This window comes from Pleurodeles waltl, chromosome 10 (assembly GCF_031143425.1).
Source record: "Pleurodeles waltl isolate 20211129_DDA chromosome 10, aPleWal1.hap1.20221129, whole genome shotgun sequence".
Lineage (NCBI taxonomy): Eukaryota > Metazoa > Chordata > Amphibia > Caudata > Salamandridae > Pleurodeles > Pleurodeles waltl.
Window position 1 is genome coordinate 1010852868 of NC_090449.1, and position 25345 is coordinate 1010878212.

The 25345-nt window shown below is 44.4% G+C and overlaps 1 protein-coding gene across 1 annotated transcript in view; it reads right to left on the reverse strand.

The window, feature by feature from the left end:
- The window catches only part of TOPBP1 (DNA topoisomerase II binding protein 1), a 287854-nt gene that overhangs the window by 86159 nt on the left and 176350 nt on the right, over positions 1-25345 (reverse strand). The window contains exons 22-24 of the mRNA XM_069211909.1: positions 20172-20338; positions 19388-19499; positions 7921-8084 (exon numbers count right to left, since the gene is read on the reverse strand). Coding sequence (XP_069068010.1) covers positions 7921-8084; positions 19388-19499; positions 20172-20338 — 443 coding nt within the window. The remainder of the gene's footprint in view (positions 1-7920; positions 8085-19387; positions 19500-20171; positions 20339-25345) is intronic.

A 25345-nucleotide genomic window follows, 5' to 3' on the forward strand; every position in this document is an offset into this window, starting at 1 on the left:
GCATGCAAAGTCTCACAGGGTTGCATCTTGTCCAGTGCATAGCAGAGTACGAACCATCTGGAGATGGTCTGCTTCAGCACTGCCAGACCCTTCTTCGCACCTACATAACTGACAAAGAATTCATCATTCGCTCAGAACTATTTTGTATGATCAAGGTAGAACGCCAACGCTCTTTCGGGTCAAGGCAGTGAAGTCTCTCCTCTTCCTTAGAAGGATGTGGGAGGAGTGTAAAAAGTAGACAAGGTGATGGATTGGCCTATGTGGAAGGGTGTGACCACTTTTGGCAAAAAGGAAGCCCTAGTGGAAGCACCACTTTGTCAGGATAGGTGGAAAGGTTGGGCAGATTAGATGTAAATTCCTGCAGTTCACTCACCCTACGGGCAGATGCAACTGCCATGAGAAAGGCTGGATGCAAAGAGAACAATTGTGGCGAGGCTCAAAAGGAGCACAAAACAGGTATGTCAGAACCAAATTCAAATCCCATTAGAGCATAACGAATGGGGATCAAGGAACCTATTCACAATAGGCGGCCAGACGTTGAACCACCAGGGAAATGCCCTGCTGTTCCAGCCACATACAGAGGCGCAGAGCCTCCTAACAAAGGATCTATCACCCTACCCCGCCCTGCTTGTTGCAGTACTACATGGCGATGGTGTTGTCCGTGAACACCTGCACTACCTTTACCTTGAGATAGTTCGTTAGCCACCAATGCAGATCTTGTGCATTTCTCTTAGAGATCTGGACCATGTAGAAGACATTTCCCTGATGCTGCGCCCACTGGAACTTCAGGTCACACTGCAGAGCTTGCATACGCCATCTGGCATGAGTCACCAACAAGATGCAGAAGACTCTGAGGCCCAGCAGCCTCAGAGTCATTCTCACTGAAATACAGGTTAGAGGCTGAAAGATTTGTATCATAGCCTGAATATCCTGGTGCCCTGCCGCTTGGAAGGATAAGCCTGAAACTGCATTGTGTCCAGAACAACTCAGATAAAAGGGAGCATCCGAGAGGGAGTCAGGTGTGATTTTTGCACGTTAATAGTGAACCCCAGCGAATGAAAGAGGTATGCCGAAGTCTGGAGGTGGGAGAAGACAGTTCTGGTGAAGCTCACCTTCAACAGCCAGTCATCGAGATAGGGAAACACTTAAACCTCTAACCTGCGCAGATGAGCTGCAACCAGTGAATTCACTAATTTCATTGAGTACTAAAATTGTATTAGTGAATTTACTGACTGAGCCCTGTGTTCAGTGGCCAGTCAGTTGTACTGAGTACTAAAATTTTACTAGTGAATTCACGGACTGAGGCCCGTGTTCAGTGGCCAGTCAGTTGTACTGAGCACTACATTTTATTAGTGAATTCTGTGACTGAGGCCTGTGTTCAGTGGCCAGTCAGTTGTTCTGAGGATTTCCTCACCTCCAATTCCTTGGCTCTTCCTTTCCCACCCTCCTACCTGTCTTCCCTACGATATTCGATGGCCGGTCCTGGGTGCGGCCTCCATTTTTCCTCTCTGCCTTCTGCACCCCGGACGGCCGCAATTTTATTTGGTTAGGAGTCTCGTTTTTCTAGACCGCAGCCCAGAACCCTATTTAGACTGTGATGCGGCCAGGTTGGGCCGTAGGGCAAGTCCCCCTGGTCCGGCCATAACCAAAGGGTCCATAACATCTGCTCTTTCTTATTATTCAGACTTTATTTGGGCTATTAGGCCGCCCCTGCTTAAAGAATGCCAGGCATGCACAGACTGGAATAAAAACTCATGGAGCTGCCCCTCTTGTCAGGGGACACCTCAATTCAGTGAGTCAAGGTCGGACTTAGTAGTCAAATCCCATACTACCTTCTTACTGATTAATTGTCATTCAATGCCAGCCCACAAATTCGATATAAACCTTTTATTAAGTGAGGCTGCACCCACAGCCTTGTTCCTTACAGAAACTTGGCTGCATGAAGGGTCGGGCCAGATATTAACTCCAGGATACCTGATAGCCAGGGTGGACAGAATTACCTCTAGAGGGGGAGGACTTGCGATTATTTATAAGGATTCTTTTAAGATGACTTACCAGCCCCTCCAGCTATCAAAAGGGGAAGGCATGCTCTTTTCCCTTAATCCTCTATTTACACTCTCAGGAATCTTTCTTTATCGTCCTCCCGGCTCGCCAGAGAACTTTTTGGAGTCTCTCCCAGACCATATTGCCGATTTAATATGTAAAAGACCCAATTTCGTCTTCTTAGGCGATTTTAATATTCATGCTGAGAACCTAGAGCAGCCGGCGGCGAGACGTCTCCTGGGCGACATGGACACGCTGGGACTAGAGCAATTGATGAGAGGCCCCACACACGAAAAGGGACACACCATCGACCTAGTGTTTAGCAATCTAACAGCTTTAAATTCTAACCCCCCATTCCTTTGGCTTGGTCAGACCACTTCCTAATTTCACTGGATTTAGCCACTGATATCGTAGGAAGCAGCCCCAAGCCAGTTGCGCAGGCCGGCAGACCGTGGCACAAGCTTAGTACCAATGAATGGATTGTTGTGCTGGAAAACCTTAAACCCCTGTTTTTTAACAGCACTGATACTGAAGCGGAGTCATTCAATGATTGGATCATTGACAGTCTGGATATAGCACTCCATCGTAGGGTAAAAAATGATACTCGTAGGAAAGCTAGTGCTCTGTGGTTTACCCCTCACCTTCTTAAAATAAAGTGCAGAAGGTTAGAGAGAAGGTGGAGAAAATCATACGACCTGGCTGATAGGGACGCGTATAGGAAAGCGATTAGATTTTACCACGCCGAGATAAAATCAGCACAGAGCACCTATTATGCTGACAGAATTGAAGAAGCCTCTGGCTCTCCCAAAGAAGTCTTTCAGGTGTTAAAAGAAATTCTCCAGGTACCCCTAGAGGAGAATCTCATTGAAGCTTCCCTAGAGCATAGCAATAAGCTAGCCGGTTTCTACCAACAAAAAATCCTGGACATATATTCTGATTTTCCTAACAGTATGCCCAGGTTAGAAGAGCAGGATAAATCCCCCAATTACGGCATAGCGACTATTTCCCAGTTCACCCTCCTCTCCCAGGAGCAGGTTGCTTCTCTTCTCACCTCACTCAAGTCAGGATCTCCTTTGGACCCTGCTCCCCCCCATATACTAGCTTGAGGGGCGGCGGCGATTGTCCCGGTCCTGACGGAAATTGTGAATGTATCAATATCTAGGGGGTCAGTCCCCGGTCAGTGGAAGCACGCTATAGTTAAACCACTGCTAAAGAAATCCACCTTGGATGCCGCGAAACTCAAGAATTACAGACCCATTTCTCTACTACCCACTCCGGCCAAAATATTAGACAAGCATATTAATACTCAACTCTCCACCTTTCTGGAAGAAAATAACGGTCTCCATCCTACCCAGATGGGTTTTAGACTCCGGCACATAACAGAAACGGCGCTGATTGCAGTCATGGAAGAGGCTAGAAAGTGCATGGATCAGGGACAGAATACAGCTGTCATACTTCTTGATTTGATTGCGGCTTTCGACACCGTAGACCATCAGTCACAGGATGGATGACGGACAGTAGTTTGCAACTAAACGCTGATAAAACGGAGCTAATGATCTTGGGCCATGATCCTGGTCCAGGCAAGCCGCTTATGATTCCAAGCGCCCTGGGGGAACTCCCTCCCCCTAAGAAACATATTAAGAGTCTAGGGATATGGTTGGACCCTTTAATAACGCTGGAATAGCATGCTAGGCACATATCGGCCACTTGCTTCAGCTTATTGAGACTCTTGAGGAAGGTTTTTACAATTCTTCCATCCCTGGCTAAAAGACTTATCATTCAGGCAATCATTCTCTCCAGACTTGATTACGGCAATGGTTTATTTCTTGGCTCTCCTACATACGTGAAAAAGAAACTGCAGTTGGTACAAAATGTGGCAGCCCGCCTTCTACTGGACATCCCCAGACATACCTCTGTTAAATCAGCATTAGTTTCATTACACTGGTTGCTTGTAAAACAGCACATAAAATGTAAGGCTCTGTGCTGTATTCACAGGTCTCTTTACAACAGAGGGCCTCCACTACTAAATAACCTTGCTTCCTTCTATAAGCCTAATAGAGACCTCAAGTTGGCCTCAGCAGCTTTGGCCACCCTACCTGGAGTTAAAAAAGATAGATGTGGTGGTGCCACAATGGCATATTTGGTAGCCAAGCTGTGGAACTCCCTCCCTCCCAGACTTCGGCTTATAAGCCATGAATATAACTTTCGTAAGGCACTTAAAAACTGGCTGTTTTAGAATTGGCTGTCCCCTCTGCCTAGTTCAGGGTGCGGTCCGTCGGCGCTGGGAGGCCCTAGGGTAGCCATGCGCTATATAAATTTTAAAACATAACATAACACATAACCACCACTATCACCGTGGTGAACACATGAGGGGCACTTGTAAGGCAAAAGGGAAGCACGGTGAACTGCAAATCCTCATGGCTCACCGTGACCCACAAGTAACATCTGTGGGCAGGCAGGTTGGGAAGATGGAAATTAACGTCCTGCAAGTACAACACTACCATCCATTCTCTATGGTCCAGGGCAGAAAGAACCGGAGCCAGACTGAGCATTTTGAACAACTTCTTAAGGAAGGGATTGAGGGACCAAAGGTCTAGGACAGGACAGAACCATTGTCCTTTTTGGGTACCAGAAAGTAGCATGAATAGCAACCACAAACTATTTCTGGCACAGGAACCCTTTCTATGGCTCTTTTGACCTAGAGAGCCATAATTTCCCTTCCAAATATGCAGGATTCATTACAGGAATCGGTATTGTTTGATTGCTTAACATTCTTTTCACTTCACTAATAGGTATAAAGGTGTTTGGATTCACAATGCTTTTATTTTCTTCTTCTCTTGTTACCTCCATCGGACATCATGGCCACCGTTCCGGAGTGTGCTCCTCAAAAGAAGGAGAAGACCCCAGGTAAGTGTATTACATAAACGTATCTCAGTTAAAGGACTAGTGCCCAAGTGAGTGACATTCACCTCGTGCTCAACTTTCCCGTGCTTCCATCACCGGGTGTTCATAGCCATTCTTGGGTGAAGGGAATTATGCTTAAGCCCCAGTTAACCACTACTAAAGTAACCACACACGCAGAAGAGAAAAGAAAAGAAAATCAAACGTGCCTACCAAAGCAAATGTATACTGGGCGTTCTCTTAAGTTCAGCGTTAGTTGTCCTTTATTTCTCGTCCAGGGCTCCTCATTCCCACTCGTCTTGGGTGTTTGGCACATCCTCTCTTGTCGGGTTAAATTTCTGTGCCTTTTAAATCCTTAAAGGAATCGCTCTCCATAATCCGCTCATCCTTGGCCCACTCATGCAATGCCTCCCCGGTCCTAGCAAGCGGGAAGTAGAGTGAGGGGGCAAGGCGTCCTGCTGTTTCACCCGTGTCTGCCTGACCCTCAGAATGAGGCTCTAAGCAGAGACCAGTGGGTTCAGAAGAGGTTTCCTGTACGCTCAGCATATACTAAGGGGAGTCATCAAATCCATAATTTGAGCTATGTCCTTGACTCCCCTCATCATGACACTTCCTCTCGGAGAAGTGGCAAGTGATCCACCGTCATTCGATCGTAGGATGGTGGCATGGATGGTGGGGTAATCTCGAATGGGAGGGAGTAGCCCCTTCGCATTATCTGCAAAACCCACCTGTTTGACGTGATAGATTGCAAGCAGAGCAGGTGATGGGGGAACCTGCCTCCGACTGGTCCCTGGTGGGGGAGAGTCAGAGTAGGAAGGTTTGGAGGCATGGGGGAGTTAAGTGGACTAGCCAAACTGCTGATTCCCTGATCCACGAGGCCGGTGGATCCCACCTCCCCAGCCACGCAGAGGCTTGGTAGCATGCACCGCATGGTGGTTGGATAGATATGGGTGCGACTGGATACCCCTTCTGTAGCAACAGACTGTGAGAGCCGATGGGCTGCTGAGAGACCCACAGACCTGGCAGTAGCACAAGAACCCTAGAAGAGCTTGAGCACTGAGTCTACTTTTTCTACGAAGAGATGGGTGCAGTCAAAGGACATGTCCATAAGATTGGCTTGGACATCACCAGAAAAGTCAGACATCCTCAACCAGACATGGCGCCTCAGGGCCATGCTCGATGAAACCCAAGTATGTCTAGCCCTCCTGGATTCCCTATCTGGGCGCGCGGAAGGAAACATGCAATGGAAGGTAGGGGCTTGGATAGCCAATCATTCAGGGGTGGGTTGTTTGCGTAAAGGAAAAATGGGTCGCCAGGAGCAGGATGATGGCGGCGGGCAACTGTCCTTTTGACAGGAGCCCCTGTGCCGTGTTTGGACCAGGTACCCAGTAGGACTGTAAAGGCTTCAGTGAAAGGGAGCAGGGGTTCTGAAGATGAAGCCCCAGGTTGAAGCACCTCTGTCAGGAGGGTAAGTCCTGACTGTCAACGAAGGCAACTCAAGGTTGAGAACCTCAGCTGCTTTTCACACTGCCACAGAATATGACGCGCCCTCCCGTGTAGACATAGTAAGGGGAGTAAGCATGCCAGTATCTGGGTATCTTCCATCCATCAGTGCTCACTGGAACCTAGTCCATAGGAAAAAGGCTCAGGATCTGACGTAAGGGGCAAGGCTCCTGGCGGCGTTGCACAACCCCTATCTGGCTCAATGTCAGAGCTGGAAATGAGATTGGCCACGGGCGGCATCAGGAGCATCAGCGTAGGGGATCAGCACTGGGAAACGTCGAAGTGGTATGACCAGTGCCGGTTCGGATCCAGGCATGGATCCATGGATGCCCCTCAGAGCCGAGGTCGAAGCCGCCAGAATGGAACCCAAAAGGTGCCCCTTCCGAACCCATGGCGCCCGAAGTTGCGTCAACGGTGACGGACTGCCCAAAAAGGAGACACAAGGGCTCGTAAATTTTTTTTAGTTAAGCAGGGGATGCTCTGGCTCCTGGAAACTCTGGGAGGCGCGGAGTCGCCCCAGACGCAGGCTTGGCAGAGGGAGGCCTACAGCGACAACGCTCCTGCTCCCTCATCGGCCGACGGACGAGGGGAAGTCAAAAAACTTTTCTTCTTCTTTATGCCTCAACTTACCGGAGGACTTGGATTGGGACAACAGCGAAGAGAAACTCCACGACTGATCGAGAGACCTTGCTCTTGACTGACTCCATGACGTGCGCGGAGTCGAGCGCTGGGCCGCCATCAACTTTAGGGACTGCTCCCTCAAAGTCTTCGGATGCATGGTCCGCCACTCATAGCATGACTTTGGGTCATGGTCCAGGCACCAAAGGCACACAAGATGAAGGTCCGTCACCTGCATCGCCCGATGACAGGACCCACCAGGCTCGAACCTGGTCTTCCTCAAGGACATCCCTCGACACATCAGGAGTTAGCAACTAAAAAAAAAACTTCAACAAAAGTCGAAAAAAGATCAGTGAAAAACTGACTGAGGGGTAGCTCTCTTCGGATCAGCACTGGCAGGCACGGAATGAAAAGAACTTACATCAGCGTGCTGAGGTGGCTCCTATATAGGACCTGCAACGTCATAACCTGCATGGATGCCGCCAAGCCGATCAATGCCACCTAGTGGACTGATGCCTGGGGGAAATTCTAAGGTAAAGAATCTGCAACTAGATGTCTCTATCAGATATACTCTGTACTAGTGCACTATTATGAAACACCTCTCTACAGAACTCCTGTTTAGTGCATATAAGACTGCCTTCCTAGCCAGTTATATGGCTGTTGTTTATTTACTTAAATCACTGGTTAGTAGGCATCTAACCAAGCCATGAGGTATCTAGATTGTCCTCTAAAAGACGCACTCATCAGTAATTCTAACATTCACAACAGACAACTGAGATGAACAGTTTGTTAATAAAGTCATCATATTGGGAACAAAAACACTAACGCAATAGCAACTTTAGTAATCATCTTTACCTGCACAAAGTGTCCAACAGCTCTGCAAGACTCCAGATAGGAGCGATGAAGTACCCACTTTCCAGCAGCCATTGAGGCCAAGTATTTCTCATTTCGTAGAGGTTGTCCCACAATGATGTGTGTGCAGCTTGGATCAAAGCATTGCTTTTCAAGTACCACCCCACCTTAAATACAAAGAAGTCAGGCTCAGATTTAGGAACCTACTTGTTAATTTCATTGTTATCTACAATAACTCTTACATCTCTTCTATAGTTAGTGCTATCAAGCCATCCCGAAATCCATGAGCTTCACTGCCAATATGAGATTAAATGTTGCACAATTGGTCGAAGGGTAACTGGGACATGAATTATGAGGTTGTCTGTGAGATAAAAGCAAAGCAGGGCAGAAGATGACCGACTAACAGCTTTCAGACTTCTCCTGGACACGGGAAGCAACTCCTACGTACAGCCTCTGATCAGGCAAGGGAAAAATGGGGGTCAGACAGTAGATCCTTTGCCTGTCGTGCTTGAAGATGCGACAAAATCAAAAAGTACAACATTAAAAGTCAACATTTCTTAGCTTCCGCACTAAGCTTTAAAGAACCAGTTGATATGTGATGCATGTCAATGTCAACAACCCAGAAAAAGTAAGCATCCCTTTGAGCCAATGAGCCAGGTTAGCCAATCAGAAAGATGCCCTTCTAAACTAAGTTTTCAGTTTTCCTGACAAAAGACAACACATATTACTAAATGAAGGTAGACTTTCCTCTTGGTCTTTTTGCATTTTTAAAATAGCTGCCAATGTTTTATAAAGTTCATATTTGTAGGAAAGTTTCCCTCTTTGACATGGTCAACACCATTTTCTGCCTGGTGTTTGATGCAAATGTGACTGAAAGTGCACTGGGTTCTTGCTAACCAGGTCCCCAGTGCCAGATCTCTTTCCCCATCCCTGTGCAATTGTTCCCCGACTGGCAATACCTCTGCCCCCTCTGTAAATCCCTAGTAAATGGTACCCCTGGTACCTAGGGCATGGGCACCAAAGAGTGTGCCTAAGGACGGCTACATGTATTGTATCACCCTTTGGGAACCCTCACATAGCACAAGTAGACTGTCAATGCAGCCTGTGTGCCATGCCCCCTAACACTGCATGCAATATATATAAATCAACCATACAGCAGGCCTTGTAGCCCTAAGGTAGGGTGCACTATATTACATGTGAGGAAATATCTGTACAACCACATATGCCCCTGCTATATCTTAGTTGATTCTTAGACATAGTGAGTGAATATGGAAGCCATTTTAAATACATGTGCTGGACACTGGTCACTACTAGTTCCCCAGCTACATTATGGCTTCTCTGAAAAAAGGGATGTTTGGTACCAAACATCTTGTATTAATAAAGCCTCACTGATGCCAGTGATGGATTTATTAATACAGGCACCCAGAGGGCACCTTAGAGGTGCCTCCTGAAAACCTACCAACTACCTTTGAGCAGGCCTGACTAGTTTTAGCCAGCCTGCCACAACCAGTCATGATTCTGACCCCCAAGGGTGAGAGCCTTTGCCCTCAGGCGGTCAGAATTAAAGCCTGCCCTGGGAGAGCTGCTTCAACATACCACCTAACAGGAAAACCTGTGCATCTGCATTCCAAGGCAGGGGGGGTTCAAAGCAGCCCACTCCCCTTGTTATGCAGATCTACTTCACTCAAATGAGAGGTGCCGACCCTCCTGCCCCAGTGCCCATTTGGCACCTGGACAGGTGGAAAAATTTGTATTCAGGAGGGAGGCGTGTCCACCCCTCAGATCAATCCCACCCCTAAGGTGCGCTACCTGATGTGGACACAATACCTTTAGAAATCTGCCATCTTGGTGTTGGCAGATTTAGGAACTCCAGGACATGGTTATGCCCACTTCTGGGTGGAGGAGGGGAACATGGCAACTAGCTGAGGAAAAAGAACAGCAGATGGAAGGAAGCAGAGTACATCAGTAAATACAGAGGGGAGACTAAAAATTACTCCTTCTCTGCGCTCTTTTTTTAAAGTTCAGGAAAAAAGTGGAAAGGAGAGACAGAGTACACTATCTCTACCAAACATGCCAGGCTCTCTAGACGTATCTGTGGGGGGTAGATCAATATCCACATGTACGAACAAGTTTCAAGTCTTGGGTCATGTTTCTCTTGAACAAGAGGGTGATGGAGTAGAAAAGTTGCAAAAGCAGCCACTATCTGACACAGGTAATCAGAATGCAGATATAGAGAATGGGGCTACTATAGAGACACTACTAGGTGTACTCACAACGGAAATAAAGCAGAAATTTGCAATTTCAGAGAGGAATCAGGAGAAAATTCAGGGGGCTTGTAAGAATTTGGAGGTGAAAATGGGTCAACTTTCAGGGAGGATATGTAAGATGGAGACAGCTATAGAAGATTTAAGTAAAGAGATTGACATTAATCAAGAGGAGATCCAAGCGTTAAAAACTAATGAGAGAGAATTATGTGATAAAATAGAAGTTTTAGAAAATAATGCACAGAGGAATAATATTAGAATATTGAGTATGCCGGAAGGATTGGAAGGAAGAGATCTAAAAGAATTTGTGGTGGGACAGATAAAGGAACATATTCCATCAATAGCTTCAGTGGATCTGGACCAGGTATTCAGAGGATCCACCTAGACCCTTTTAAAAGAAACTCTAATAGGGGATAACCGAGGGAGATACTGGTTAACTTCAAGACTTACTCGATAAAATAGCAGATCCTTTCGGAAGCATTAAGAGTCAACTGTTTTAAGAAGGGAGAGATAACCTTTTGGATCAGGTCACACATTTTCAAAGTGACACAAGATCACCAATGGGGATTAGGAACATTTATACAGAAACTCAGATCTTTAGACACGGTTGTTAGCTTGAAATTCCCAGCGAACCTCAAGATCATGTGGAACATAAAATGTATAATATAAGGGTCCCTAGTGAGGTTCAGAATTTAATTCAGCAAATGAAAGGGAGCTGCACGTTGCTACTGTGGAGATGGAGCCTGAGGGTATCAGCAATACCCAACCAAAAGAGAGGTGGATGGTTTCCCAGGGAGGTTTAGAGAGACGGTAGAAGAGGGGTTACACATGGATAGGTTCAAGGGGAATGGTTGCTGCACGTGGTGCCTCATAAGAGACAAGGCTATAAGGACAGGGCGGGGATACAGGGTTGGCGTCATAAATAAGTGGACGTTAAGGGTCCTGTCATGGAATATTAATGGGCTTAGGATGCCAAGCCAGCGAAGGAAAATATTAGAATATTTAAAACATTCGGATTACAACATCATAGTATTACAGGAAACACATCTACGTAAGGAGGAGTGGAGTGAGATATTAAAACATCAGAAATTGATTAATCAGTTTGCATGCACAAACCAAAGGTGTAACATGAAAGGCATTGCTATTTTTTTGAAGACCTTGGCATTATTCAGGGTAGAGAACTATATTGCAGATCCAGGAGGTAGGTGGCTGGTGATAAATGCTAAGCTACACTGGGTATGATATATGTTAGTTGGGTACTATGTGTCGAACATCGAGGACCTAACCCCGCTCCAAGAATTGCATGGGGAATTAATGGAGGCTGAGATGGCAGATTACCTGGTGATAGGAGGGGACTTTAATGCTCTACTAGACCCTGTTCGAGATAAATCCACGTCAAAACCAGTAGTGGCATCAGCTAAGATGTGGGAGGGTGTTCACCACCGGATAAGGGATTTGGACCTAATAGATATCTGGAGGCAAAGATCAAGAGAAGGGTTACACATATCATAATAGAAAATATAGGCATTAATCTGGAATAGATTTCTTTTTGATAAGTAGGAATCTGGCACTCAAAATAAAAGAGGTGATACACCTACCAGAACATCTTTCGGATCGTTCAGTGAAAGCATTGGAGGTTGAGTTAGAAGGAGTGACAGGTCAGAGAAGGTGGACTGTAGATAGGTCACTACTTACTGACCCGGCGATAGTTAGCCAACTGAAGGAAGATACATTAGAGTTTTTTCGTGTGAATGAAGGGTCTGCTCTTATTAACATGGTCTGGTATACCTATAAAGCTTATATCAGGGGTAGGATAATAAGTGGTGCAGCCTTTAGTAGGAAGGTTCATGAGTCTAGAGTGAAGACATTAGAAGACAGGATAGGAACATGTGAAAGAGAACTGGAATCTTGTCCGGATCAGGAGAAGGTTAACTGTATGAACAAACTTAAGAGAGACAAGAGAAGAATTGGCTGACTACTTGGAGTTCTGTGTGAAAAAGAGATGGGAGGCGAGTAAGTTGGCTCACTATGAGTATGGGGAGGGATGCAGTAAGATGCTTGCTTGGAAAGCTAGGGTAGAAAGGACAAAGAATGTGATTACGGAAATACTTATATAGGAGAAAGGGGAGTGCTGCTTAGATGAGCAAAGTATACAGCAGGCTTTTTGAAATTTTTTCAACTCATATTCAGACGAGATCTCAATCTCAGAAGAGCAGATAGCTACCTGGCTTCAAGCAATAAACCTTCCCACCTTACAGTTGCTTCAACAACAAGATTCAAACCAAGAGATAAGCTCTGAGGAAATTAATTAAAGTAATGAAGGGGCTGAAAAGGGGGAAAGCCCCAGGACCAGACTATCTGCTAAGTGAGCTTTATAGAGTATTAAGTGAGGAGCTAACACCGTTTATGACCAGGTTGCTGAATGCCATATATAAGGGCATTAGTGCCCAACCAAGATCTTGGGACGATGCTCTAATTAACATACTCTTAAAACCTGGGAAATATCCTAAAGCCTGTGAGTCATATAGGCCTATATCTCTACTCAACAATGATCATAAAATATACCTGCAGATTTTGGCTAGAAGGCTGGAGAAAGTGTTGGGGAGTTTGATACATGCAGTGAAAGGGTTTATAAAAGGGAGACAGTTGCAAGAGCTGACGTGTGATTTAATAGCGGCTATAGATGTGGCAATGGAGGAAAGACTACACTTGACTATAATGCCTTTTGACGCTGCAAAAGCTTTCGATAGAGTAAGATGGACTTTCTTATAAGCAGTGATCAATCACTGCTGATTATGGAATCGTTTTCTTAATGCAATTAAGGCAATTTATAACCAGCTGGGGGCTAGGGTTTTGGTTAAAGGTAAACTGCCGGATAAAATTCAAATATAGAGAGGCACATGACAGGGCTTTCCTTTATCACCCTTACTCTTTAATCTATATATCGAGCCCTTGGCAGTTCAGCTGAGGGAGGAACAACAGATTACCCCCATTTGAATATCAAAACTGGGAGAAGAAAGTGGCATTATACGCAGACAACTTGATGATCTTCACTCAGAATAGTAGAAACGCCTTGCCGGTGATAAAAATAATTATGAAGGATTTTGGAAAGTTATCTGGGTACCAAATAAACCAGCAGAAGACTGAATTGATGTCCTGGAACACCTATTCAAGGGGAATCGTTGCTGCACGTGGTGCCTCATAAGAGACAAGGCTATAAGGACAGGACGGAGATACAGGGTTGGCGTCATAAATAAGTGGACGTTAAGGGTCCTGTCATGGAATGTTAATGGGCTTAGGATGCCAAGCCGGCGAAGGAAAATAGTAGAATATTTAAAACATTAGGATTACAACATCATAGTATTACAGGAAACACATCTACGTAAGGAGGAGTGGAGTGAGATATTAAAACATCAGAAATTGATTAATCAGTTTGCATGCACAAACCAAAGGTGTAACGTGAAAGGCAATGCTATTTTTTTGAAGACCTTGGCATTAATCAGGGTAGAGAACTATATTGCAGATCCAGGAGGTAGGTGGCTGGTGATAAATGCTAAGCTACACTGGGTATGATATATGTTAGTTGGGTACTATGGGCCGAACATCGAGGACCTAACCCCACTCCAAGAATTGAATGGGGAATTAATGGAGGCTGACGTGGCAGATTACCTGGTGATAGGAGGGGACTTTCATGCTCTACTAGACCCTGTTCGAGATAAATCCACGTCAAAACCAGTAGTGGCATCAGCTAAGATGTGGGAGGGTGTTCACCACCTGATAAGGGATTTGGACCTAATAGATATCTGGAGGCAAAGATCAAGACAAGAGAAGGGTTACACATATCATAATAGAAAATATAGGCATTACTCTGGAATAGATTTCTTTTTGATAAGTAGGAATCTGGCACTCAAAATAAAAGAGGTGATACACCTACCAGAACATCTTTCGGATCGTTCAATGATAGCATTGGAGGTTGAGTTAGAAGGAGTGACAGGTCAGAGAAGGTGGACTGTAGACAGGTCACTACTTATTGACCCGGCGATAGTTAGCCAACTGAAGGAAGATACATTAGAGTTTTTTCGTGTGAATGAAGGGTCTTCTCTTATTAACGTGGTCTGGTATACTTATAAAGCTTATATCAGGGGTAGGATAATAAGTGGTGCAGCCTTTAGTAGGAAGGTTCACAAGTCTAGAGTGAAGACATTAGAAGACAGGATAGGAACATGTGAAAGAGAACGGGAATCTTGCCAGGATCAGGAGAAGGTTAACTGTATGAACAAACTTAAGAGAGACAAGAGAAGAATTGGCTGACTACTTGGAGTTCTGCGTGAAAAAGAGATGGGAGGCGAGTAAGTTGGCTCACTATGAGTATGGGGAGGGATGCAGTAAGATGCTTGCTTGGAAAGCTAGGGTAGAAAGGACAAAGAATGTGATTACGGAAATAGTTATAAAGGAGAAAGGAGAGTGCTGCTTAGATGAGCAAAGTATACAGCAGGCTTTTTTAATTTTTTTCATCTCATATTCAGGCGAGATTTCAATCTCAGAAGAGCACATAGCTACCTGGCTTCAAGCAATAAACCTTCCCACCTTACAGTTGCTTCGACAACAAGATTCAAATCAAGAGATAAGCTCTGAGGAAATTAATTAAAGTAATGAAGGGGCTGAAAAGGGGGAAAGCCCCAGGACCAGACTCTCTGCTAAGTGAGCTTTATAGAGTATTAAGTGAGGAGCTAACACCGTTTATGACCAGGTTGCTGAATGCCATATATAAGGGCATTAGTGCCCAACCAAGATCTTAGGATGATGCTCTAATTAACTTACTCTTAAGACCTGGGAAAGATCCTAAAGCCTGTGAGTCATATAGGCCTATATCTACTGAACAATGATTATAAAATATACATGCAGATTTTGGCTAGAAGGTTGGAGAAAGTTTTGGGGAGTTTGATACATGCAGAAAAAGGGTTTCTAAAAGGGAGACAGTTGCAAGAGCTGACGCGTGATTTAATAGCGGCTATAGATGTGGCAATGGAGGAAAGACTACCCTTGACTATAATGGCTTTTGACGCTGCAAAAGCTTTCGATAGAGTAAGATGGACTTTCTTATAAGCAGTGATCAATCACTGCTGATTATGGAATCGTTTTCTTAATGCAATTAAGGCAATTTATAACCAGCTGGGGGCTAGGGTTTTGGTTAAAGGTAATCTGCAGGATAAAATTCAAATATAGAGAGCCACATGACAGGGCTTTCCTTTATCACCCTTACTCTTTAATCTATATATCGAGCCCATGGCAGTTCAGCTAAGGGAGGAACAACAGATTACCCCCATTTGAATATCAAAACTGGGAGAAGAAAGTGGCATTATACGCAGACAACTTGATGATCTTCACTCAGAATAGTAGAAACGCCTTGCCGGTGATAAAAAATAATTATGAAGGATTTTGGAAAGTTATCTGGCTACCAAATAAACCAGCAGAAGACTGAACTGATGTCCTGGAACACTGACTCTTGCAGTCCATTGAAGAAAAACGAAATCAGATATCTAGGGGTACAAGTGGTTAAAGATATAAATCAGAAGGCGCAAATTAACTTTAATAAACTGGTTGTAGAAACAAAGACGCTCTTGGATTCATGGGCCTGTCTTCCACTCTCATTCATTGGGAGGTGTAACATAGTTAAAATTATGGTACTACCAAAGTTTACATTTATTTTTAACGCTATCCCACTTGAGTTGAAAAACACTAGTTTAACAAGCTTCAAGGAGAAATAAATAGTTTTGTATGGGCTCATAAAGGGGTGCATATTGTTTGGAAAAAAACTACGAACAAAAAAAGGTTGATGGAGGAATTGCGTTACCAGACTTTCAAATATATAACTGGGCCTTTCAAATAAAAAATGTTAGATTATTGTTACGAGCAAATTTCCATCTGACTTCCCCCTTATATCATATGCTAACTGAAAACCAGGAGGGAGGAGGTGCACACTTTTTATTTAAACTTGGCCACCCCAAATATTTTAAGAAGATTAAAGATATTAATAGCAGAGTGTAAAACATGGATACAAGTTAGGAGGATCTTACAAATCTGATACTATAGCTGTTTCGCTCCGATATGGAATTCTCCAGGCACACCAGAATGTCTACAAGATGCCTTTACTCTTCCCTTAAAAAATGTTGGGGTGCCAATGTGGGGACAGTTGCAAAATGAGGGGGCCCTGGCAACGTGGGACGAGCTTGATCAGCTTACCGGAAAGAAGATATTGAAGCTTAAATTTTACCAACTAGTAAGCTGGGCAGGAACACAAGGAGACTTCGAAACTGTTGATAGAGAAAAGAAATTAATGGTGCCAATCCCACAGAAGAAAGAAATATCCCATTGGTATTGGATGTTAGTACAGGAAGAAGATGGACCATTAACATTGTCAGATGAGAAGTGGAAGGCGGACCTGCCAGGGTTGAAGCTAATGAACATCTGGCAAGTATCTATGTCTACACTTTGGCAACTGGTCAAATCAGCCTGTTAAGGAGAAATCACTTGTTTACAATTCACAGGGTATATTGGTGTCCGTGGAGACTAATGAAGCTAGGAGGACTAAACAGAAGGTGTCCGAAATGTGGTCTGGAAGAAGCCAATGATATACATTTGTTCTGGCAGTGTCCGAGGATCCAATCCTTCTGGCAAGGAGTGGGTAAGATTTTATCAGCCATGCTCAAGAAAGAGATTAGGGTAAGCCTGGTTTTGGTTATATTAACCATTGTGATGAATGAAAGGCCAAGCACTAAATTAGGGAAGTCCCACTCACAGTTAATGTTTATGCTGGTGGTAGTGGCACGCAGAGCAATCTGTAGGAAATGGCTATCATCTGAGGCTCCGAAGTGTTAGAGTGGGTCAGGTCAGCAAGGAGGATTTGTAGATTGGATTGTGCAGATGGAACACAGAAAAGAAGGAAGATGTGGGATAGTTTTCAAAAATATTTGATGGAATAGAGGTCAGAGGATTAAAGACAAAACAACATGGGGAGGAGTACAGAGTGATACTATGGAAACCCCAATATGTTGGGGGAGGTCTAATGGCAGGGTGACCCTGCAAGAGAAAATGCCCTGGTCAAATCAATAACGCTTAGGTGCCTCCTGTCTCTTATGGGGACAAAACAAAAATTGGTTATGCCCACTTCCCACAGAAAGTGGTCATATAGGGGGTGTAATCACTCCAGCGGTAAGTAGCACATTGGCTACTACCCTACACTCCATGAAACATCCCTAAATGCAGTATTTGGGGGAGCCCCTAGCACCAGATCGACAGGTTCGTGCTGACCTACGAAGGACACACAAAAGCAAAGGAAGGAGCACCTGACCTAGACCCAGCCCTGCCGCACGGTTGCTGCTCCCACCAAATTGCACCAAAGTCATCTCGTCCTGCTGCTGTTGTGCCTCCAAAGCCTGGGAGGGCTGCCTGCCTTCAATAAAGACCCCGGAACTTCCATGGCGCAGCAGAGCTGCTTCCCTGCATCTTGCAGGCACCCCAAGGAGGACTCCGGACTAGAAAAAACAAACTGAAAGCACCACTGCACCCATATCTCACAGCCCGAGTTTAAGTGGAGCAACAGTGCCAGAGTGGTTCCCCATCCCTCCAAAGACAAAGCTCACCTTGGACTTGCCCACTGTGGACCCTCGGAAGTCACCTGCCATCTCTGCATGCAGGCCACCTCAACCGCAAGTGCTCCGGTGGAGAAACCCCGACACCTCTGAACCCGTCACCCCTGGTCCGTAGATAAGAGGTCCTGAGGTGTCCCTAAGTCCCTGGGCATCCCAACATTGTAACCCACTTGTTGGTTCCTCCTGACTGGATCCCCCAGTCCTCACTTGTAGCATATTTTCCACTGACTGATCTACATTTAGTAACACTGGGCACCCAACACCGTACTACACCTCTGAACCCAGCCAACCCCAGTGCCGCCCGGTGTGACCTGACCCTTGCCCAATACTTACTTAAAGTACAGGAGATTTCGCTCGTATGCCGCTGTACTAGACCTGAATGAAGTACTTGTTCTTCTCCCTATAGGATAACATTGCTACTTCTGAAAATTGCACTGTGTTGACTTTTGAAACATACAAATATTTTTCTTGCAAAACGTACTTACCTGATCATATTGACTCTGGTGCCTAAACATATATAAAGATACTTGTTATTTTTGTAGATTGGTGGGGAGCTTCTGGTTGAGTAGTGTCTCTCATTTATTGACTGTGTGTATTTTCGAGTGTCTCACACTGCTCTCTCATAAGCCTAAGGCTGCTCTACCACACTACCCCCTAACAGAGCACTTTGGGATTGCTACAGCAAGCCCCTGTCCAATAGTAAGGGCATCCCTGGACTCTCTACACAATATATCTCATTTTGATAGATCATATATAGAGCCAGCTTCTTACAATATTCATTAACAAAATGCTACATACAGAGGAGAATGTCGTAAGCCACAGATTTTAAGAACAACACACTAGTTTAAACCAAACATCTCTAAGAAGCTTTATATGCATTTCTAATTCAGGGAAGATAGCAATATCTTAGTCATTCTTAAATCGTCTAAAAATTCTAGACTATAAGAATGATCTAGAAGAGGTGGGGGTTTATAATGTCATAAATTAAATCATTAGAGTTATTTTGAACATGCATGAATGTTTCATGGGGTGAGGTTTCCATTGGGTGTTGGTAGACATGCACAAAGGTGAATAAAACTGTATCTTTTAGTACTTTTCCAAACAAGAAATTAAATTAAGACCATAAAATATAACAGTGCCAAGCTGTCACTGAACAAAAACTGGAAGAGGCAGAGGACTAGGTTAACTTAATCATAAAGAGCTGCTGTACACGCTTTGGTTTCTTGAGAACTAAGGACTTGCCAAAAGGTATGGAAACATATGCGCTATAGAAGTTTGCCTGTGTTTAATGCAATACCTGCAGCGCAAGTGGCCCTTTGAATCTGTGAGTAAATAGTTATTGTCTTTAACAGTGGATTCATGACCAACACACAAGTATACGCGGACACATTTTTGGTTAGAGCGAACAATGACAATTCACTAGTTATTTCTCCAACACCAATGTTACTCTTATATCTGAATGCATTACTAGTGCACCCGAGTCACTAACTAAAAAACACACAGTCACAAAAATGGAGTATTCGTTAACAAAAATATCAGAAAATTAGAGCGTACCCAGTTCTTCGATTAGCTGGCAGTAATCAATTCGCTCTTGTGGATTCAGAGAGGAAAGCTGAAACCTACGCTGCTTTTCTGCCTCTTCTCCCAATACTGCCTCTTGGACAAGCTGAAACAAGGGAAATTATAGCAAATGCTTTACTGGTGGAATTACTTTTGCAAGTCAACACAATCACACTATTGTTCATTTTTACCTCATATTCAAACTTCAGTAAAGAAAAAAATGAACCCCACTAAAGTTTAATGGTGCAGATCTCTAAACAAAGTTTAATATCATAAAGCTAACAAGTTATTTTATTTATCTTAAAATCACTTCACAGATGTTGTGCCCCAGATATGTTTAAATATGCCTGAATGGGTCAATTATTGAAATACAGTTTTTAACTGGTTCCTTCGTGAGCAATGTCTGTTCTGACATGCAGCATTAAACGCATCACCTTAGCATTGCACAGCATTTTTAGGTTTTAACAGATATTATGATCCTTGGGCCGAACCAGGCGTTATCTATCATGCCCATCCTCCTAGTGCTTTAAGACATTCCTGTCAAAATAAACAGTATTATAATCATGTCACACTCTACTGTTTCAACACTTGTGTTAGCAAAGCATTTCCATTTAACATCACGTAATATTCTTAGTCTTTTTTAAGGTTTATGTTAAAAAACACCTTGACATACGGATCAATGGTAAATACCCAAAGATAAAAACGAACGTTTTCGTAACAGAATGGTACTCTAAAGTAGCTCAAATGAAGAAATATTGAGGCACAAAACGTTTTAAACCTGTTCTTTGGGTTGCGGGGCCACAGGAGGGTTGGCAAGAGGAAAGGCAATACTAGGAGCTTGTGGCGTTGGGATCAGGTGGTCCTCTTTGGGAGGAGAATCTTCATTCTTATATGTCAATTCTTTGGAAGGATCAGTCACAAGTGTACACTCCGGATCACAGGAAGCTGTAAACAACAAAACAACGAAAATACTTTTTTTTTTTTTTAAAGGAATATAGCAACTATTCAATGAAATGATGTTTGTAAAACTATTTCTTATCTATGCTCCCCTTGCAAATACTTTATTTCCTGGACCCTTTAAACTTAGAGAGTTTATTTTTTGCTGGTTTCTTAAATGGTTCCTAAAATGTACAACTGTCATGGAAAGGATGACCCACCAGTTATACAATGCTGATACATGAATGATGAGGAACATTTCAAGAAAAGAAGACTGCCCATACCCACTGTATGTAGTATAGGAAAGTCACCCCTAAAGTAAGCCTTAGAGCCCTAAAGCAGGGTGCATTATATTACATGTAAGGGCACATCTGCAAGAGCAGATGTACCCATGTGATGCTTAGTTCTATTGCTAGATGCTGCAAGTGTTCAGGAAGCCATTTTGAGGACATGTACTGGTTACTGGTCATTATAAGTTATCCAGCTACATGATGACTTCACTGAAAATACTGGTGTTTGGTATCAGATACCTTGTCTTAATAAATTAAGGTTGATGCCAGCCATGGATTTATTTGGACGTGCACCAAGAGGGCACCTGAGAGGTGCCCCTGACTCCCACTAGTCTCTTGGTATGTTGACTGACTAGTTTAGTCCAGTCTGCCACAACCAGACATGTTTCTGACCCCCTGGAGGAGACAGCCCGTGCTCTCAGAGGTCAGAAACAATGCCTGCTCCGGAGAGAGGTATTACCACCCACTCCAGCAGGATGCCTAGCAGATCTGCATACCAAGGCCAGGGTCTCCAAAGCCCCTGCCGCCTCTGGTATGCACACTCCCCGGCTTCCCCAGTCCTGGGTGTAGCCCACCCTGCCCGAGTCCCATTTGGCCCCAGGACAGATGGGAAAATTAACCAGTCAGTAGAAGTGTACCACACCTGGGCTAACCACACCCCTAAGGTGGGCTACCTAAGGTAGACACTTGAAGAAGGGTTACACCATCTTGGTCGGAACTAGGCATTCTGGGATACGATGTGACCACTCTCTACAGGAAGTGGTCATAACAGGGTATAGGCACCCCCAAGGGTAAGTATCCCATTGGCTACTACCCTATACTCCCCTAAAAACACCCTTAAATTCAGTATTAAGGCGGCGCCCCAACACCAGAAGCCAGATTCAACTAACAAGAAGAAGAGGACACAGAATAGCAAGAAAAGCAGATGCCTCGTAAACCTTTGGCACGAAACCCCGTCTGCTTACCTGCTGCCGTCCCAACAATAGCAACATCACAACTTGCCCTGCAGCTGTGGGGACTACCGAAGCCTCTGAGGTTCTCCGGCACTTCGTCAACCTGTCAGCATCTCCCATGGATTGGAGGAGCCACTTTCCTGCTTCTTGTAGGCACCATCCACAACATCCAGTTTACTGGCCTGCTGACCCTGGGTCCCATGTCAGAGCAGTCATCCATGAGGAGGTCCACGTGCTCTAGGAAGTCAGTCCTGTCTCCCCACCAAGTGAGAAGACCCAAGAATTCACCAGAGCCCAGCTGCACCAACACTTGGGGTACTGGACCCCTTGCACCAACCAAGGCTTGTTGAAGCCCACTCTGGACTCCAACAGCAGAACCAAAGACTTGCCGGCGAGGGACATCAGCATCGCAGAGGACAGCCTTCTCAGTTGTCCAGTTCTGTCTGTCCTTCTGTAGGTCCTCCAAAGAACTGTGTGCGCCTTGACGCAGGAGCACCACCGCTAAGGATCCACTGCACCGAGCACCCAGGACCATGACTTCCAATGGTGCCCCCCTGTTTTCTGGACTCCCACCGACCAAGCCCTTTAAACCTCTACCGCTCTAGCGCTCGAGGCTTCCAACGCGACCAGCACCTCTCCACCCGGGCACACCAGTGCAGGGGTAAACCCAAACTGTTGTGGATCTTTGGAACTTGGCCCCCCCAGCATCTTAAGTCTTGATGGGCCCTTTCGACAGACCGTAACAAGTATATGTAGACAGTATATGTCCTTTACATCCAGAAGATAGCATTACCGTGTGCAAGGCTACCGCCTCAAGACTGTTATTTTTGTATTACTTGTGTTTTCTTGTAAAATTCATAACTCCTAATGTACTTACCTGGAACTGATAATGTTGGTGCCTAAAAATATAAAAAAAATCTGTGTTACTTTTATAAATTGGTCTCTAATTTGTTTTTCAGTGTGTGTATCATTTATTGACTCTGTGTGTGCAACAAATGCTTAACACCACTCTGATAAGCCTGAGCAGCTCGACCACAGTACCAGTGATAGAGCACTTGGGATTATTAAAGTAAGAACTGCAGACCAAATAGTGGTCATCTGGACGTTATACATGGTGTAACCTTACCATGGTACAATACATAAAAGCCAACTTCCTACAACAAATTATACATAACAGGTTTTATTGAATGAATATTGGTCCTATATTGCTCAAAACTGACCTCAACTGAGTCCTTATGGTAGATCAATGAAATTAAACAGATCAGTTTTAGGATGTCTTTTAAAATTCAGATAGTCGGGTTCTCGCAGGCTTATTTCGAGTAAATAGGGATTTCAAACAGTCATCATGTTTTGAATTATAGATAGATTTATGACATAGGCAGAGAGTCTTGAATACACTTTGCAGCACTATTATGTTTTTACAGATGGTTAGGGATAGACACATTTGTTTTGAGACCCTGCACTAATCTTGCAGAAGCGTTTTGTTCATCTTGCACTCTCCGAAGGAGATATTTAGACAGTCCCACTAAAAGGGAGTTTCATTAGTCCAGACATGACAGAAAAGGTGCCCGTACCACTTTAATTCCAGACATGGCAGGGAGTAGTGACAATACTTTCCTTTGGAAACATACAGGTTGCAATCATTTTATGTATACAAGACTTGAAAGTAAGATAGAAACCAAACATGACTCTTATGTTTCTTGGGTAGGGTCCAGGCAATGGCAGGGTGACTAGTTAAGCCAACAACCAGGCTTGGTTACATAGCGATTGATTTCCAAAAATCACCACCTCTGTTTTCTCCCTATTAAGAGTTAGGGTGCTTTTTTAGTTGATTCTGTTACCTTGTCAGGCAGAACAACATTTGTTGCAGATCCCCTCTAATGTCACTACCAATTCAGTATTGTCTGCATACGTGGAAAAAGGTGAACCCAAAAGAGTCCATCAATATTGTCAATGGAGAGACATACAAGTTAAAAAGAGTGGGGCTCAGATCCAAACCTTGTGGCAACCCCACCGAGATGTATTTGGCAGAGGATATGAACTCCCATAGACAGACAGTTTGTGTGTGTTATGACAGAAAGGAGATAAACCACTTTAGTGTTTGTCCTGCCACCTCATGCTCCTGCCAGCCATTCCAAAAAGGATGCTGTGCGAGAGAACCTACTGGATCTGGCTGACATGTCCAGGAGCACCACTGCTGCTGAGCCTCCTGCATCTAATATTTTGAAAATATCATCAGTGGGTTAACCAGAGTAATCTCTGTGCTAGGGCCTGGTGCAGAATATGGTTCGACTCAAGTAGTTGCACAGTTGATTGTTTACTGCAGCTTCAGTAAGTTTGCTAAAAAGAGGGTACAGTGAGATTGGCCAATATTGCCACAATGACGAGGTCCAAGGATGGCTTCTTTAATAACGGCTTGACAGTCGCTTCCTTCTAGGAAGAGGGATCACCCCCTACTGTTAGGAAGAGTTACCTATTTCCGTAATAATTACTGGTATCACAGTATCAGTTACTTTCATAAGTAAAACCACAGGGCAACGGTGTGATGGAGAAGAGGATCTGGTATTTGCCCATATGGTCCCAATATCCTCATCAGTGACAAAATGGAATTCAGTCCATATCCCTTCTGATTGTACATTGCGGATATTATTAGGAAGCATATCACCCGGTTCTAAACAGGATCTTAACTTTTATCTTGAAAATACTGCCTAGGATATGAAGGGGCAGCAAAGGCAGAAGAACCCAAGCCACCTCAGAGAGAGCTGTTTCAGTGCAGGGTCTCTCGGAGATGGGGATAGTTCATTCATTGCAATATTTTCACAGTAACGTAAGCTGGTACATGCCCTGCACACCACGTTAACAGGGTGCCTTGGCACAGACCATTGCAGCATGCCCTATCTGTAAAATAAGCCCTTAAGTTTTCTACTTTTCTGCCTATCCCCTTGCCACTTTTGATAGAGTTCTAATTTAGAAGAGAATGGAAGACATTTTAGACAGCAATCCAAAGAAGCTAAAAACAAATTGCAGTCCAGAAATTTCGAAACCAGAGGGCAAAAAGGTAGCAACAGAAAGACAAGGTTGAACTAAAGACCAGGGACTGGCACAGGAATTATCAGAGGGAGGCCTGCTCCACTAAAGGAACAAAATTGGATTCCTTGTGCTGTCTCGTTTTGGTTTTAAATACTGCGTTGTATAAATATTATCTTTAAACCAGTGGGAGAATTAGTGCGAGGAAGAATTAATGCAGCTGGAAGAAAGTATACCATGTAACTTGATAAATTAATAGATCAACCCCAGAATGAGTGACTGACTCGGAAGAAGAATTAAGGTACCAATACGGACTGAAGCCCAGTAAGTGGGGTTTAGATTATACTACTGTGGAAAATGAAAGGGAACTTGGAACACACCTGTAAAGACCCTTGGAGTCCAATGGGAAACCGTGAACATTGCAATTGGATTCTATAGCCTATACATGAGTTATCATACCCACAACTGAACTGCACAGTCGAATTCCTTCATAAGGAGATTTTCCTTCTTCTACTTCTGTATGCATTCCGCATATCCTCCGCAAATGCATTGCTGAAGGCTTGGCCAGTAGAGCCAGCGAGAGGTGATTGCTCTAGCGCAGCTAAGCCAAGACTATCAAAGCATGTTGTCACTATGCTGACACTAAAATTCTGTTCTTGTGTAAAAACCCCCGTTTAGCAAACTCATCCCCAGTAGAGGTGCATACATTGTCCACAATAGTTCAGCACCACAAACCCAACTAGAAC